Consider the following 12,629-nt stretch of genomic DNA (forward strand, 5'->3'; position numbering starts at 1 on the left):
GCTTCCCCCTCTGTCTCTGCCTGCTGCTCTCCCTACTTGTGATCTCTCTCTCTGTCAAATAAGTAGATAAAATCTTATTAAAACAAAAACCAAAAAACAAAAACCTCATACTGTTGGGGCACATGGGTGGCTCAGTGGGTTAAGCCTCTGACTTCTGGTTTCGGCTCAGGTCATGATCTCAGGGTCCTGGGATTGAGCCCCTGGGAGTCTGCTTGAGATTCTCTCTCTCCCTCTATCATCCCTCCCCCTGCTAGGGTGCACGCGCTCGCTCTCCCTCTCTCAAAACAACAACATACTACCTTTCAAGTATATAGATTGGCAAAATCCAGACCTTTGGTGGCTTACTATGTCGGCGAGACTGGAAAGAAACGTCCTTCGGTTGCTGGCAGAAGTGGAAAGTGGTATAACACGTATGGAAGGCAACTTTGCAGGATCTGTAACATTTCAAATGAGTACCTTTGGCCCAGAATTCTGAATTCTGTAAATTCACACTATGGGTATTATACATAACAAAGAATCTAAGAAGCTGCTGATTATAAGTTGCTCCATCGTCTTATAAAAGTTAAGGGAGCGGCGCCTGGGTGGCTCAGTAGGTTAAGCCTCTGCCTTCAACTCCGGTCGTGATCTCAGGGTCCCGGGATCCAACTCCACATGGGGCTCTCTGCTCGGCAGGGAGCCTGCTTCCCACCCCCCTCCCCTGCCTGCCTCTCTGCCTGCTTGTGATCTCTCTGTCAAATAAATAAATAAAATCTAAAAAAAAAAATTATAAAAAAAGAAAGTTAAGGGAAAAATGCTGTATTATATCGTCAAGGGCTGCCTGGGTGGCTCACTTGATTAAATGTGTGACTTCAGCTCAGGTTGTGATCTCAGTGTCCTGGGATCAAGTCCGCAGTTGGGCTCCCTGCTCAGTGAGCAGTCTGCTTCTCCCTCTGCCCCTCCAGCTCCTGCTTGTGTTCTCTCTCTCAAATAAATAAATAAAATCGTTTTTAAAAAAAGATTTTATTTATTTATCTGACAGAGAGACAGATCACAAGTAGGCAGAGAGGCAGGCAGAGAGAGAGGAGGAAGCAGGCTCCCCTTGGAGCAGAGAGCCTGATGTGGTGCTCGATCCCAGGACCCTGGGATCATGACCTGAGCCAAAGGCAGAGGCTTTAACCCACTGAGCCACCCAGGTGCCCCAATAAATAAAATCTTTATTTATTTTTTTAAAAGATTTTATTTCTTTCTTTGACAGAGACAGATCACAAGTAGGCAGAGAGGCAGGCAGAGAGAGGCAGAAGCAGGCTCCCTGCTGAGCAGAGAGCCCGAGGCGGGGCTCGATCCCAGGACCCTAGGACCCAGGACCTGAGCTGAAGGCAGAGGCTTTAACCCATTGAGTCACCCAGGTGCCCCTAAATAAAATCTTTAAAAAGAAATCTAAAGCAAAAGATGGGGAACCACCCAAAGGCCCATCAGTAGGTTCCCGGAGAAGTAAATTACAGCATAATGAACCACAGAATGAAACAAAATGCAGCTGTAAAAAAGAATGAAGAAACCTAGTGGTTTGGAAGGATCGTCAAGATACGTTCTTACTAGAAAAGCAGCTTATAAATCAGTAAATACACCAACTTTTGTGAAGAAATGAAAAACACCCTCCCCCCCCCGCCCCGCAATACCCAAATTCGCATTTGCTTGTGTGTACATAAGGACACTGCAAGGACAGAAGAGGCACATACAGATGTGGGTTGTGGTACTCACTGGATGGAGGGGACAGGGAGGGAAGGCTTTTCAGCATATATTTTACATTTTGGGGACGTGTGAATACATTTACCAAAAACAAAAACCACCACCTTAAGTAAAAATTAAAAATGAAAGAAAAAAATCCAGAAACTTCAGAAACTCTGGAACACATAATTTATCATGTAATATATACAACAGTTACATTGTTTGCCACTTGAAATGCCTCAGAAAACACAAAATCGCCTTAGACTAAATAAAACCTGACGCGAGAGAGCAAATTCTGACAATTTCAAGTTCTCTTCCGGGGGCTTCCAGTCTGCTACAGGATAACTCAGCTGTGACTCCTTCTTGCTGCCATGAGTATCTGACCACTTCTCTCCTCACCACCGACTCTCTTATGGCCAATATTTCACACCGAGTATCAATTGTATGAAACCTCTCCTTCACGTTGGGGAAGCAGTTTTTCAAAGGCATTTCCACCACGCAGGGTCAAGAATCTGTTATCAGTCGCAAACCCAACGTCACAGAAGTCACGAGCCTTTGAATCTTTTCTCTCTCCTTCCTGATGCTTTTTCCTGATAAACCAACCTTTCCCCTCGACGAGGCACGGGCCTTATCTCCTATACAAGGACTTCTTAACAACGCAGCGACACGACTGGCGCCAAGTCTCGCTCCCCTGCACGCAGGTCCGTCGCCAGACTATTCCCTACTGATAAACTTATCACAACCAAGTTCTTCTATCAGAGGATTGATAACCTCAGACGCGGTGAGAGCTATAGTAAACGTCAAAATGTCAAAATCCATCCTCTGGGGATTCCGCTGATACTCGGCATCGAACGCGGCTTCCCGGGCTCTGCAGGCTTCCACAAACCTCCTGCGGCGTTCTTCCAGCTCCTGGATCCTGCCCGGGGCGATCGGGTAGTGTTCCAGATAGTGGCGGAGGAACTGCTGGTAATTAATTCCTAAAACACTAAGGGGGTGACGCAGGCGGAGGTACGGCAGCGCAGCCAGGCCCGGACCGTTCGCGGGCCGGGACCGGGGTCTGGCCTGCGCGCCCTCTTCCTCCGCCGGCCCCGCCAGCTCGCGGGCGACCGCCGCCTCGCGGGCTTCCCCGGCCGCCGCCGCCGCCGTCGCCGCCACCGCACCTTCTCCGGGCTCCGCCGGCCGCGCCGGGGCCGGCTCCCGCCTCCCGCCGCCTACCTCCGCCTGCCGGACGTCGCGGTGGCCATTCGCCGCGTCCGTCTGCCGGACACTGCTGTCGGCGGGTAGCTCGGACATCTCGGAGCTCAGCCGCTCCCAGAAAAATTGCGGTAACAGGACAGCGCGACGACGGGCGTGCAGCTGAGTGCGCGTGCGCTAACGCCGTGCGCGCCAGGAAACGCAGCGCGCGAGCCCGTGTGCGCGAGCGCAGGGCCTGCGGCTCAACCCAGGCGCACTGCGCACGCGTCATGGCCGGGCACCCGCGCTCCGCCAGGCGCCACCTAGCGGCCAGATGTGCCATCACAGCTGAAACTGCCCGCGGTGGGGGGGAGGGGTAACCGAACGTCCGGGGGCGGAGCCATGTATTCGATTTGGACCAGTTTAACGTTTACAAGGAAAGTCCTACAAGACCGCTTCTTGTTGGCTTTCCCAAGATCCCATCCAAGATGCTTCACTCAAAGCTTCTTCTCCCATGATTATAATGCCCCACCAACAGTGCGTCCGGCGGGCCCCTGGATCTGTCCAGTGTTTCAACAGAATTTGTGAACAGACCCAGGGCCACCCTTTATTCCAGACTCCGGTCGCCCTCCAGCCGCTGGTGCAGCCTCAACCCTCTGTACAGCCTCAACCCTCGGAACCATCTCCTCAGCTACCCTCTGCCTCCGGGGCCAACCAACACCGGTTTTTGAGCTTAGTTCCCTGTTGCCAACCAACCATGAGCTGTCAGGTTCGCCAGAATTACTCCACCGAGGCGGAGGCCTCCGTCAACTGCCTAGTCAACATGCACCTGCGGGCCTCCAACACCTACCTCTCCCTGGGCTTCTACTTCGACTGCAGCGATGTGGCTCTGGAGGGCTTGGGCCGCTTCTTCCAAGAGCTGGCCCAGAAGAAGCTCGAGGGCGCCCAGAAGCTCTTGATGTTGCAAGAACAGCGCAGCGGCAGCTCCCTCTTCCAGGACGTGCAGAAGCCGTCCCACGACAAGTGGGGGAAAGCCCTGGACGCCATGGAAACTGCTGTGGTCCTGGAGAAGAACCTGAACGAGGCCCTTTTGGATCTGCACGCCCTGGCTTCCTCCCGGGCGGACGCCCATCTCTGTAACTTCCTGGAGAGCCACTTCCTGGGCGAGGAGGTGAAAATCATCAAGAAGATGGGCGACCACCTGACGAACCTCCGCAGGGTGTCCTGCACCCAGGTCGGGCTGGGCGAGTATCTCTTCGAAAGGCTCACCCTCAAGCGTGACTGTTAGCCGCTGGAGCCCAGCGACCTTTGAGGGGCCCCTCTGACATCCCCTTAGTCCCGGGGCCTCTGTCTGGGTTTGTCCGAGCAGCCAGCGGCCAGGCAGCTTTTTAACCACCCGGGAGAGGACCTCCCCCAAGCTGTGGACCAAATGGAAACAATAAAGCTTTTTGCAGGGGAGGGGAAAAAAAAAAAAAAAAGCCGCCTGCGTTGTATACCAAAATAGTCTAGATTTCGTGGGGTATTTTGGGGGGGGGGAGAGGGTGTTCTTTATTACTTTCCGTTTATTCATTTGTCCATCTTCCTCACAACAATCCCCTGAACTACTAAAGCTTTCTAATCACACTCCCTTCTTGTCTTTAACATTTCTTTGGCCACTCTTGGCCATTTTTTTTTCTTTTTTTCTAAATCTTATCTGTGCAGTATAACATGGGCAGAAAAGTATACGAAATATATAGTGGGTTGATTGATCAGAAAGCCAACATCCACGTAACCACCACTGGAAATCGCTTTCTTTCTTTCTTTCTTTCTTTTTTTTTTAAGATTTTATTTATTTATTTGACAGAGAGAGAGATCACAAGTAGGCAGAGAGGCAGGCAGGGGAGGGGGGTGGAAAGCAGGCTCCCGGACGAGCAGAGAGCCGGATGCGGAGTTCCATCCCAGGACCTTGAGACCATGACCTGAACGGAAGGCTTAACCCACTGAGCCACCCAGGTGCCCCTGGAAATCGATTTCTAACGTTCCTGAACCCTTCCACCTGCTTCACTGTCCTCTCCTTCCTACCCAGAGGCAACTACTATCCGGGTATTTACAGTGATTGGTTCCTTGTTTTGCTTTTTGTTTTACTACCCTGGGGTGCATTCTTGTATTTTAGTTTCGCTATTATTATTATTTAATTTTATATACTCTCATGTCTGGTTTCTTTCACACATTATTTTTATGAGATTCCACCATGTTTTTCATTGTTTCATTGGTTATAAATAGTTCCTTTTCTTAAAAAAATTTTTAAAAAGATTTTATTTATTTATTTGACAGACAGAGATCACAAGTAGGCAGAGAGGCAGGCAGAGAGAGAGAGAGGAGGAAGCAGGCTCCCTGCTGAGCAGAGAGCCAGATGTGGTGCTTGATCCCAGGACCCTGAGGTCATGACCTGAGGGGAAGGCAGAGGCTTTAACCCACTGAGCCACCCAGGCGCCCCCGGCTTTTGGTGCCTCCAACTTTAGCTAGAGGTGTTAACCAGATCTCCTTCCCTTGGCAGGCACCAAGTTCCCCGAGGTGTACCTTCTACAAGACCCACAGCCATTCTGCTCTGCTTCTGCTAAAGAATAAGTAACTAAAATACAGTCCACGTTTAAATCTCTCCAGTTGTCCAAAAACATGTCCTTTATAGCAGTTTTTTTTTTTTTTGAAGATTTTATTTGACAGAGATCACAAGTGGGCAGAGAGGCAGGCAGAGAGAGAGAGGGGGAAGCAGGCTCCCTGCTGAGCAGAGAGCCCGATGCGGGGCTCAATCCCAGGACCCGAACTGAAAGCAGAGGCTTAACCCATTGAGCCACACAGGCGCCCCTTTACAGCAGCTTTTTTCTTAAAGATTTTGTTGATTTGTCAGACAGAGACGGCACAAGCAGGTGGGGAGGGGCAGAGGGAGAGAGAAGCAGGATCCCCGCTGAGCAAGGAGCCCCATGCGGGGCTCAATCTCACAACCCTGAGATCATGACTTGAGCCAAAATCAAGAGTTGGACGCTTGACTGACTGAGCCACCCAGGTACCTCACTATGTCCTAAATTTAAAAGGCTCTTTAAAACAAAACTACCATTAAAACTTAATGTTGGTAACAGTTATAATAGATATAGAGTTGGCCTAAAGCTTCATAGTTCATCCAAGAAGTCACCAAGAGGTCTCAGTCTCTATGAAAAGGTGACTCGGATTGCTAGAAACAGTGGTTCTCAAAGTGTGGTCCCCAGACCAACAGCATCAGTACGCTTGGGAACTTCTTAAGATGTCTGTTTATGGATCCCAGCCCATACCTACTGAATTAAAGTCTGGAGGTGGGATCCAGCTGTGTTTTACAAGCCCTCCAGGTGGTTCTCATGCACGCTAAAGTTTAAGAACCACTGGCTATAAAAGATCTTTCATCGGGACACCTGGGTGGCTCAGTGGGTTAAGTATCTGCCTTCGGCTCACTCAGGTTGTGAACCTGGAGTCCTGGGATAGAGACCTACACTGGGCTCCCTGCTTCTCTTTCACCCTCTTTCACTCCCCCAGCTTGTGCTCTCACACTCTCTGTCAAAGAAATAAATAAAATCTTTTTTTTTTAAAGATTTTATTTATTTATTTGACAGAGAGAGATCCCAAGTAGGCAGAGAGGCAGGCAGAGAGAGAGGAGGAAGCAGGCTCCCTGCTGAGCAGAGAGCCTGATGTGGTGCTCGATCCCAGGACCCTGGGATCATGACCTGAGCCAAAGGCAGAGGCTTTAACCCACTGAGCCACCCAGGGGCCCCAAATAAAATCTTAAAAAAAAAAAAAAAGATCCTGGGGTGCCTGGCTGGCTCAGTGGGTTAAGCCTTTGCCTTCGACTCAGGTCATGGTCTCAGGGTCCTGGAATCAAGCCCCGCATTATGCTCTCTGCTCGGTGGGGAGCCTGCTTCCCCCTCTCTCTCTGCCTGCCTCTCTGTCTACTTGGGATCTCTCTCTGCCAAATAAATAAATAAAATCTTAAAAAAAAAAAAAAGATCTTTCATCATCTGGTTAAAAAAAAAAAGAAACCTACAAACTCTCAAGAGATGAGGAAGACAACCCACAGACTGGGAGAAAATGTTTGCAGCACACATATCTGTTTTGTTTGTTTGTTTTTAAAGAGTTTATTTATTTGACAGAGAGAACACAGCAGGGGGAGTAGGAGAAGAAGAAGCAGGCTTCCCTCGGAGCAGGGAGCCTTATGTGGGACTCGATCCTGGGACCCTGGGATCATGACCTGAGCCAAAGGTAGACACTTAACCAACTGAGCCACCCAGGCACCTGAGCACAGATGTCTGTTAAAGGACTGTTGTCCAAAAGAAATAAAGAACTCTTTTTAACAATAAGATGAATGATTCAATTTAAAAATGGGCAAAATTTTTAAATCTCTCTCTCAAATAAATAAAATCTTAAAAAAAAAAATAAAAATGGGTGAAAGACCTCACCAAAGACATATAGATGGCAAATCAGCATATAAGATGCTTCACATCATATGTCATTAGGGAATTGCAAATTAAAACAATGTGGGGCACCTGGGTGGCTCAGTTGTTAAGCCTCTGCCATCAGCTCAGGTCATGATCCCAGGGTCCCGGAATCGAGCCCCGCATCAGGCTTCCTGCTCTGCGGCAAGCCTGCTTCTCCCTCTCCCACTCCCCCTGTTTGTGTTCCCTCTTTCGCTGTGTCTCTGTCAAATAAATAAATAAAATCTTAATTAAAAAAAGGAAAATACTGTATGTACTATAAAGAACAAGTGGACTCATACAGTTCAAACCCGTGTTGCTCAAGGGTCAGCTGCAATCGAAAGTTCTATTTGTGCTCCAACTCCTGCAGGGGCAAGGCCAAGGAAAGCCAGGCTTTTCTCCACAAGGAGTCCAACACGGTTCTCATGCCTCGTAATGAGCAGCTACCACGAACCGGGTCCACTGCGGGTCCTGGCACTGAGGACCCCTGGGGAGAGAAGGAGCCCTCCCGCACTGGGAGAAGCATTATCAGGGCCGTACCTACAGCGCACGAAGGTTAGAACAAAGCCCAGGAACGCCGGCGGCATCAAACGGAGGTCCTGAGCTGGTTGGGGCATCAGAGAAGGGCTTTGTGGGAAGGTGGTGAACGGGGCCAGGGAAGCAGATGCTCCAAGCATAAGGACCAGAAAGAGAACATCAGAGTCTTCGAGCCCCAGCTGACCTCTGCTCATCTTCTTACCTCCCGAGGTCCCTTAAATGGGATTCTGCTTCACCTGGAATGAAGTCCGAACGCTTTCATTGTGATCTGACCTTGGTCTGTCTCTCCACCTTCAACTTCTCCCACTATCACTCCCTTCCTTGGCGGCAGGGCCCTTTTGTCTGCCCTTGGATGTCAAAAGATTTTTCACATCTCTGAGCCTTCGAGTTTTTTTTTTTTTTAAGATTTTATTTATTTTTATTTATTTGATAGACGGATCACAAGTAGGCAGAGAGGCAGGCAGAGAGAGAGGGAGGAGGAAGAAGGATCCCTGCTGAGCAGAGAGCCCGATGTGGGGCTCGATCCCAGGACCCTGGGATAATGACCCGAGCGGAAGGCAGAGGTTTTAACCCACTGAGCCACCTAGGCACCCCTAAAAATCTAAGTTTTAAAGCACATGCCTAAATAGGATTACAGATGTTTAAGATCTGATAAAACAAAACATAGAAACTGGTTTCTCTGGGTAGGTAAAGAGAAAACCATTTACATTTTCTTCTTAACAGCAGATCAATTAATCTAAGAAAACTTTGTTTTTTTGAACAGAGAGAAAGCAGATTTTTTATACCAGTGTCTTTTTAGTTTACATAATAGTCAACATTTACTTGAATGGATCACCAATATAGATTTGCCATGACACAGGGCTTTAGTCTTCCTTCCTTAAATACTATGCCTCATTTGAAAAGAAACACTTTACAGGAAAAGATTTATTAGTCTTTTTTTCCCTTCTTGTGAATACATCCATCAAAACTGATCTAATATGGTCAAATTTTCAACATATTTCATTGTTTCCTTTCAAACTTATAAACCAAGGCAAATAAAAGTCACTTTCCCCAAACCTTCTACAACTTACTATATACCCTCAAGTTTAGTTTTTACTACCTCCTTTCATGTTCTGGTGCAACCAGACATTTTTACTTTAAGACAAAACTACTCATTGTCTTAGGCCCTCTTTTTTGTGTGTACAGTTTTTCTAAACTTACTATTAGTTAACTGCCTTCCCTCTGGTTTTTCAGACAGCATTAAAACTTTTTTTTAAAAGATTTTATTTATTTATTTGACAGAGAGAGAGAGATCACAGGTAGGCAGAGAGAGAGAGAGAAAGGGAAGCAGGCTCCCCGTGGAGCAGAGAGCCCAATGCGTGGCTCGATCCCAGGACCCTAGGATCATGACCCGAGCTGAAGGCAGAGGCTTAACCCACTGAGCCACCCAAGCGCCCAACATTAAAACTTTTAATAAAAACCTTATGGCGTTTTTCTTTTGGTCGTCCAGAATACATGGAGTCATTTCATGTATATTTACCACTTTGACATGCTACATTTTAAAATTCATTTTATTTTTATTTATTTTTTTTTTAAAGATTTTATTTATTTATTTGTCAGAGAGAGAGAGAGAGCGCGCGCGAGCGAGCATAGGCAGACAGAGTGGCAGAGGGAGAAGCAGGCTCCCTGCGGGGCAAGGAGCCCGATGTGGGACTCGATCCCAGGACGCTGGGATCATGACCTGAGCCGAAGGCAGCTGCCCAACCAACTGAGCCACCCAGGTGTCCCTTAAAATTCATTTTAATCTTAGTACATCCTGACCATACCCAAAATTTCTTTTCTGTAGATTTTCCTTCACAAACCATTTCCAACTTTCTTTTGCATCCAGGTTTTGTCCCAAGCCATTTTCTTCCAAACAACCATCTCATTTAGGACAAAATTACCTTCTCTTACCTTCAACAGAATGTATTTTCATTCCTTATATCTTTCTTACACATCTCCTACTTTTTTACACACAGAGTTGCTTCCTTTGTTTCATCAGTCTTAGTTATAGTTAGCAGAATTTTCTATTCTTAGAAACACTTCAGTCTCTAGTGATGGCTAAGTATTAACCAAATGTGAACTGTTATAACAGAATTTTTTAGACGGCAAATTTATGAATCAGTTAAGCACAAAACATGTTACCAACAGATTTAAATATTCTTAGTTTCTTTGCAGTAAGAAGTCAAAAGCACAAACCTACATCAAGTACTCAATGCTTTAGCATTTTATCCCATTTGGTGAACACCTAGATGTTTATAAGTTAATTCCATTTGTCATCTAACCAAAACTTTAAACTTTCAGGTTACCAAAGACTTTGAAAGCTATTTTAACAATTACCCATTAAAACTTTGAGACAGACAATTAACTACGAGTTCAGTCATCTCTCTGCTAACAGATTTTAACAAATAACATGAGCTTATTTGACCTTTAGTAAACTTTAATTGAAGTTTCACATTTACTGCTGTAACTTTAAAGACATATCTATCTTAATTAAACCAACAAACTTAACTTAGTTCAAATACTGATTTACGTTCCACCTGGACCCACTCCATTTTTAATGTTTACCTGGGTAATGAGACCTGGGTGGGAGGATCTGGAGGGTTAGGTTAGGTCCAGGGGCTGCTCTTCTTGCTCCTTGACAGTGAAGAGGGAAAGAGCCATGGTGCCGGAAGCACCAAGGATGGTCTAGAGGCCAGTTATGCAGGCCGCACCCAAGTTGGTGCAGAAGGCAGAAAAAGGGTTTCCAATTTTAGAGCTTATCAGCTTCAACAGAGGAGCAGACACCATGCTTTCCCACCAGCAAGGGGGGAGGGGTTGGGCAGTCCATGTAGGGCCAGAGAAGACAGGGAATTTCCCCGAAACAAAGGGAGTTTGGGCAGCTGCTTGGGAATATTCCTTAAAGTCTCTGTCTCGAGTTAGATTAACCACAGTTGGCTCCAGTTATAGCCATTAACACAAGAAATGAGTAAAAGTCAGAGTCCCCTTACTCCCTGCTTGCCCCATTCCTTCAAACACAACAAACAACATAATAGACAATGAAAAGACAAGACAAAGACAACTGCAGACCCAGCAGTCGGTGGGGATTTTCTCAGTCCCCTGCAAACACCCACTGGTGGGGATTTTCTCGGTCCCCTGACTGCCTAGGGGGACCCGTACCCCCTGGCAATCTCCCAGTGGAGCGATGGGGCATCCCCGCATCCACTCCAGCCCTGGGGAGCAATGCTGCATCCAGCTTCTCCCTGGTGGGCTATACCCTGGAGCTCCACAACCAGACAGACAGACAGACCAGATCTTGCACAATAAAATCTCGAGATCTTACCTCTGGAGGCTTTTCCCAGAAATTCTGATGATGGCTCTGTTCTTGTCGTTTGATCCCAGATGAGCCCCCAGAATGTTGGGGTCTGTTATCAAAGGAACGAGACTGAGACAAAGTGAAAGTTTTGCAAAGCTTTATTCTATGCCAAGCATTAGAAGTCAGACTGACCGGCCAGGCCCGCCTCTGAAGAGAGCGACCCAGTCCCGATCTCACAGGGTGGTTTTATAGGGCATAACCGATGACCAAGGTACGTGAATTCTATTGTTAAGGCGTTTACTTCCGGAATCGATACCTGGAACCGATACCAGGAACTATTGGGACGTTTATTCCTGGAATGAAGTCCGTGGATGTAAACAATAATATGGCTACCTAGGCAATATGGAGTCGCTCTGGCTAAGCAGGCCCTAATAGTTAAACAGGTTTTAACATTAAATCGGCCCTAACACTTCCTCCTCTCTCTCTGCCTGCCTCTCTGCTTACTTGTGATCTCTGTCTGTCAAATAAATAAATAAAATCTTAAAAAAAAAAAAAAGCAATTGGCATTTGCTCAGAACTCTCCTTGGGACTTCAATGGTCCTAAATGCAAACTCCTTAACAGAATTTACAAGGACGTCTATGATTTAGGCTTTGCTAAGAACTTCACCCTTGTCTGCTGTGGCCTCATCTGAGAACAACAGCCTGGTAGGGGGTACGGTGAGGGGCTTTTCCATGCTCCTTGTCCCCTCTCCCCCTGCTCTGAAGGTCTCCCTGGGAGCTGCCCACGCACAGAGCCCATCATTCAGCTTCTGGATTCACTCGTCTTACCAACCTACTCTTTCTCCCAGTACCCCATGTGTTTCCTCTTTTGCCCTGAGTGGAAGTTCTGGACATTTTATCCATTTTCTGTTTGCTTGACCTCCGTCTGTTTTCCTCCACTGTTGAAGCTCCGAGATTGTTTGGGATCTCTGCTTTATCCAGAAATCAGCACAGCATCAGGCACAGAATCGGTTCTTAATGCGCAGGTACTGAATGGATTACTGGAAGGTGTGACGTGGAGGGAGGGATCGGGCAGGGGCCTGATTACATTAAAATCTTGCTTAAATGGGAGCTCCCTAAACCCAGCAGATACACAGACGAAACTCAGGAGGTCGGAAAACACAGAGCTGAAGGAGTCATTGCACTTCAAGGCAGGTAATATGGCAGGTAAGCTGGGGGCAAAGGCAAAGCATAACAGTGAGATGCTAGAGGGTTGTGGACAAGCAGAGGTGAGTGGGTGAGGGTTTGTTGTAGCCTCTTGCCAAGACCGAGTGTCCAGTTTGGGAAACCACTGGGTTGTACCAACAGGGAGCACTGGAAACGCTTTATAACTGGACTCCACCATTAGCCGCCAGATTTTGTTTTCAAGTTCTTCTTCTTTTTTTAAA

The 12,629-nt window shown here is 47.3% G+C and overlaps 2 protein-coding genes across 2 annotated transcripts; one reads left to right on the forward strand and one right to left on the reverse strand.

Moving 5' to 3' along the window:
* Window positions 1-1,879: 1,879 nt before the first annotated feature.
* LOC308358805 (EP300-interacting inhibitor of differentiation 2-like) lies at window positions 1,880-3,049 on the reverse strand. Its single transcript, XM_080829245.1, has one exon. It carries the CDS (start codon window positions 2,995-2,997, stop codon window positions 2,419-2,421), a length of 579 nt encoding a protein of 192 aa, XP_080685371.1. The 5' UTR covers window positions 2,998-3,049; the 3' UTR covers window positions 1,880-2,418.
* Window positions 3,050-3,634: 585 nt separating this feature from the next.
* LOC308358363 (ferritin light chain-like) lies at window positions 3,635-4,165 on the forward strand (the record flags this gene model as incomplete). Its single annotated transcript, XM_080828547.1, has 1 exon — window positions 3,635-4,165. One exon carries the CDS (start codon window positions 3,635-3,637, stop codon window positions 4,163-4,165), a length of 531 nt encoding a protein of 176 aa, XP_080684673.1.
* Window positions 4,166-12,629: the final 8,464 nt, after the last annotated feature.

The sequence above is a fragment of the Martes martes genome (genome assembly GCF_963455335.1).
Source record: "Martes martes genome assembly, chromosome: 17".
Classification (NCBI taxonomy): Eukaryota; Metazoa; Chordata; class Mammalia; order Carnivora; family Mustelidae; genus Martes; species Martes martes.

Coding starts and splice junctions, on each gene's coding strand:
- LOC308358805 (XM_080829245.1), bottom strand. CDS start 2,997: ATGTCCGAGCTACCCGCCGACAGCAGTGTCCGGCAGACGGACGCGGCG.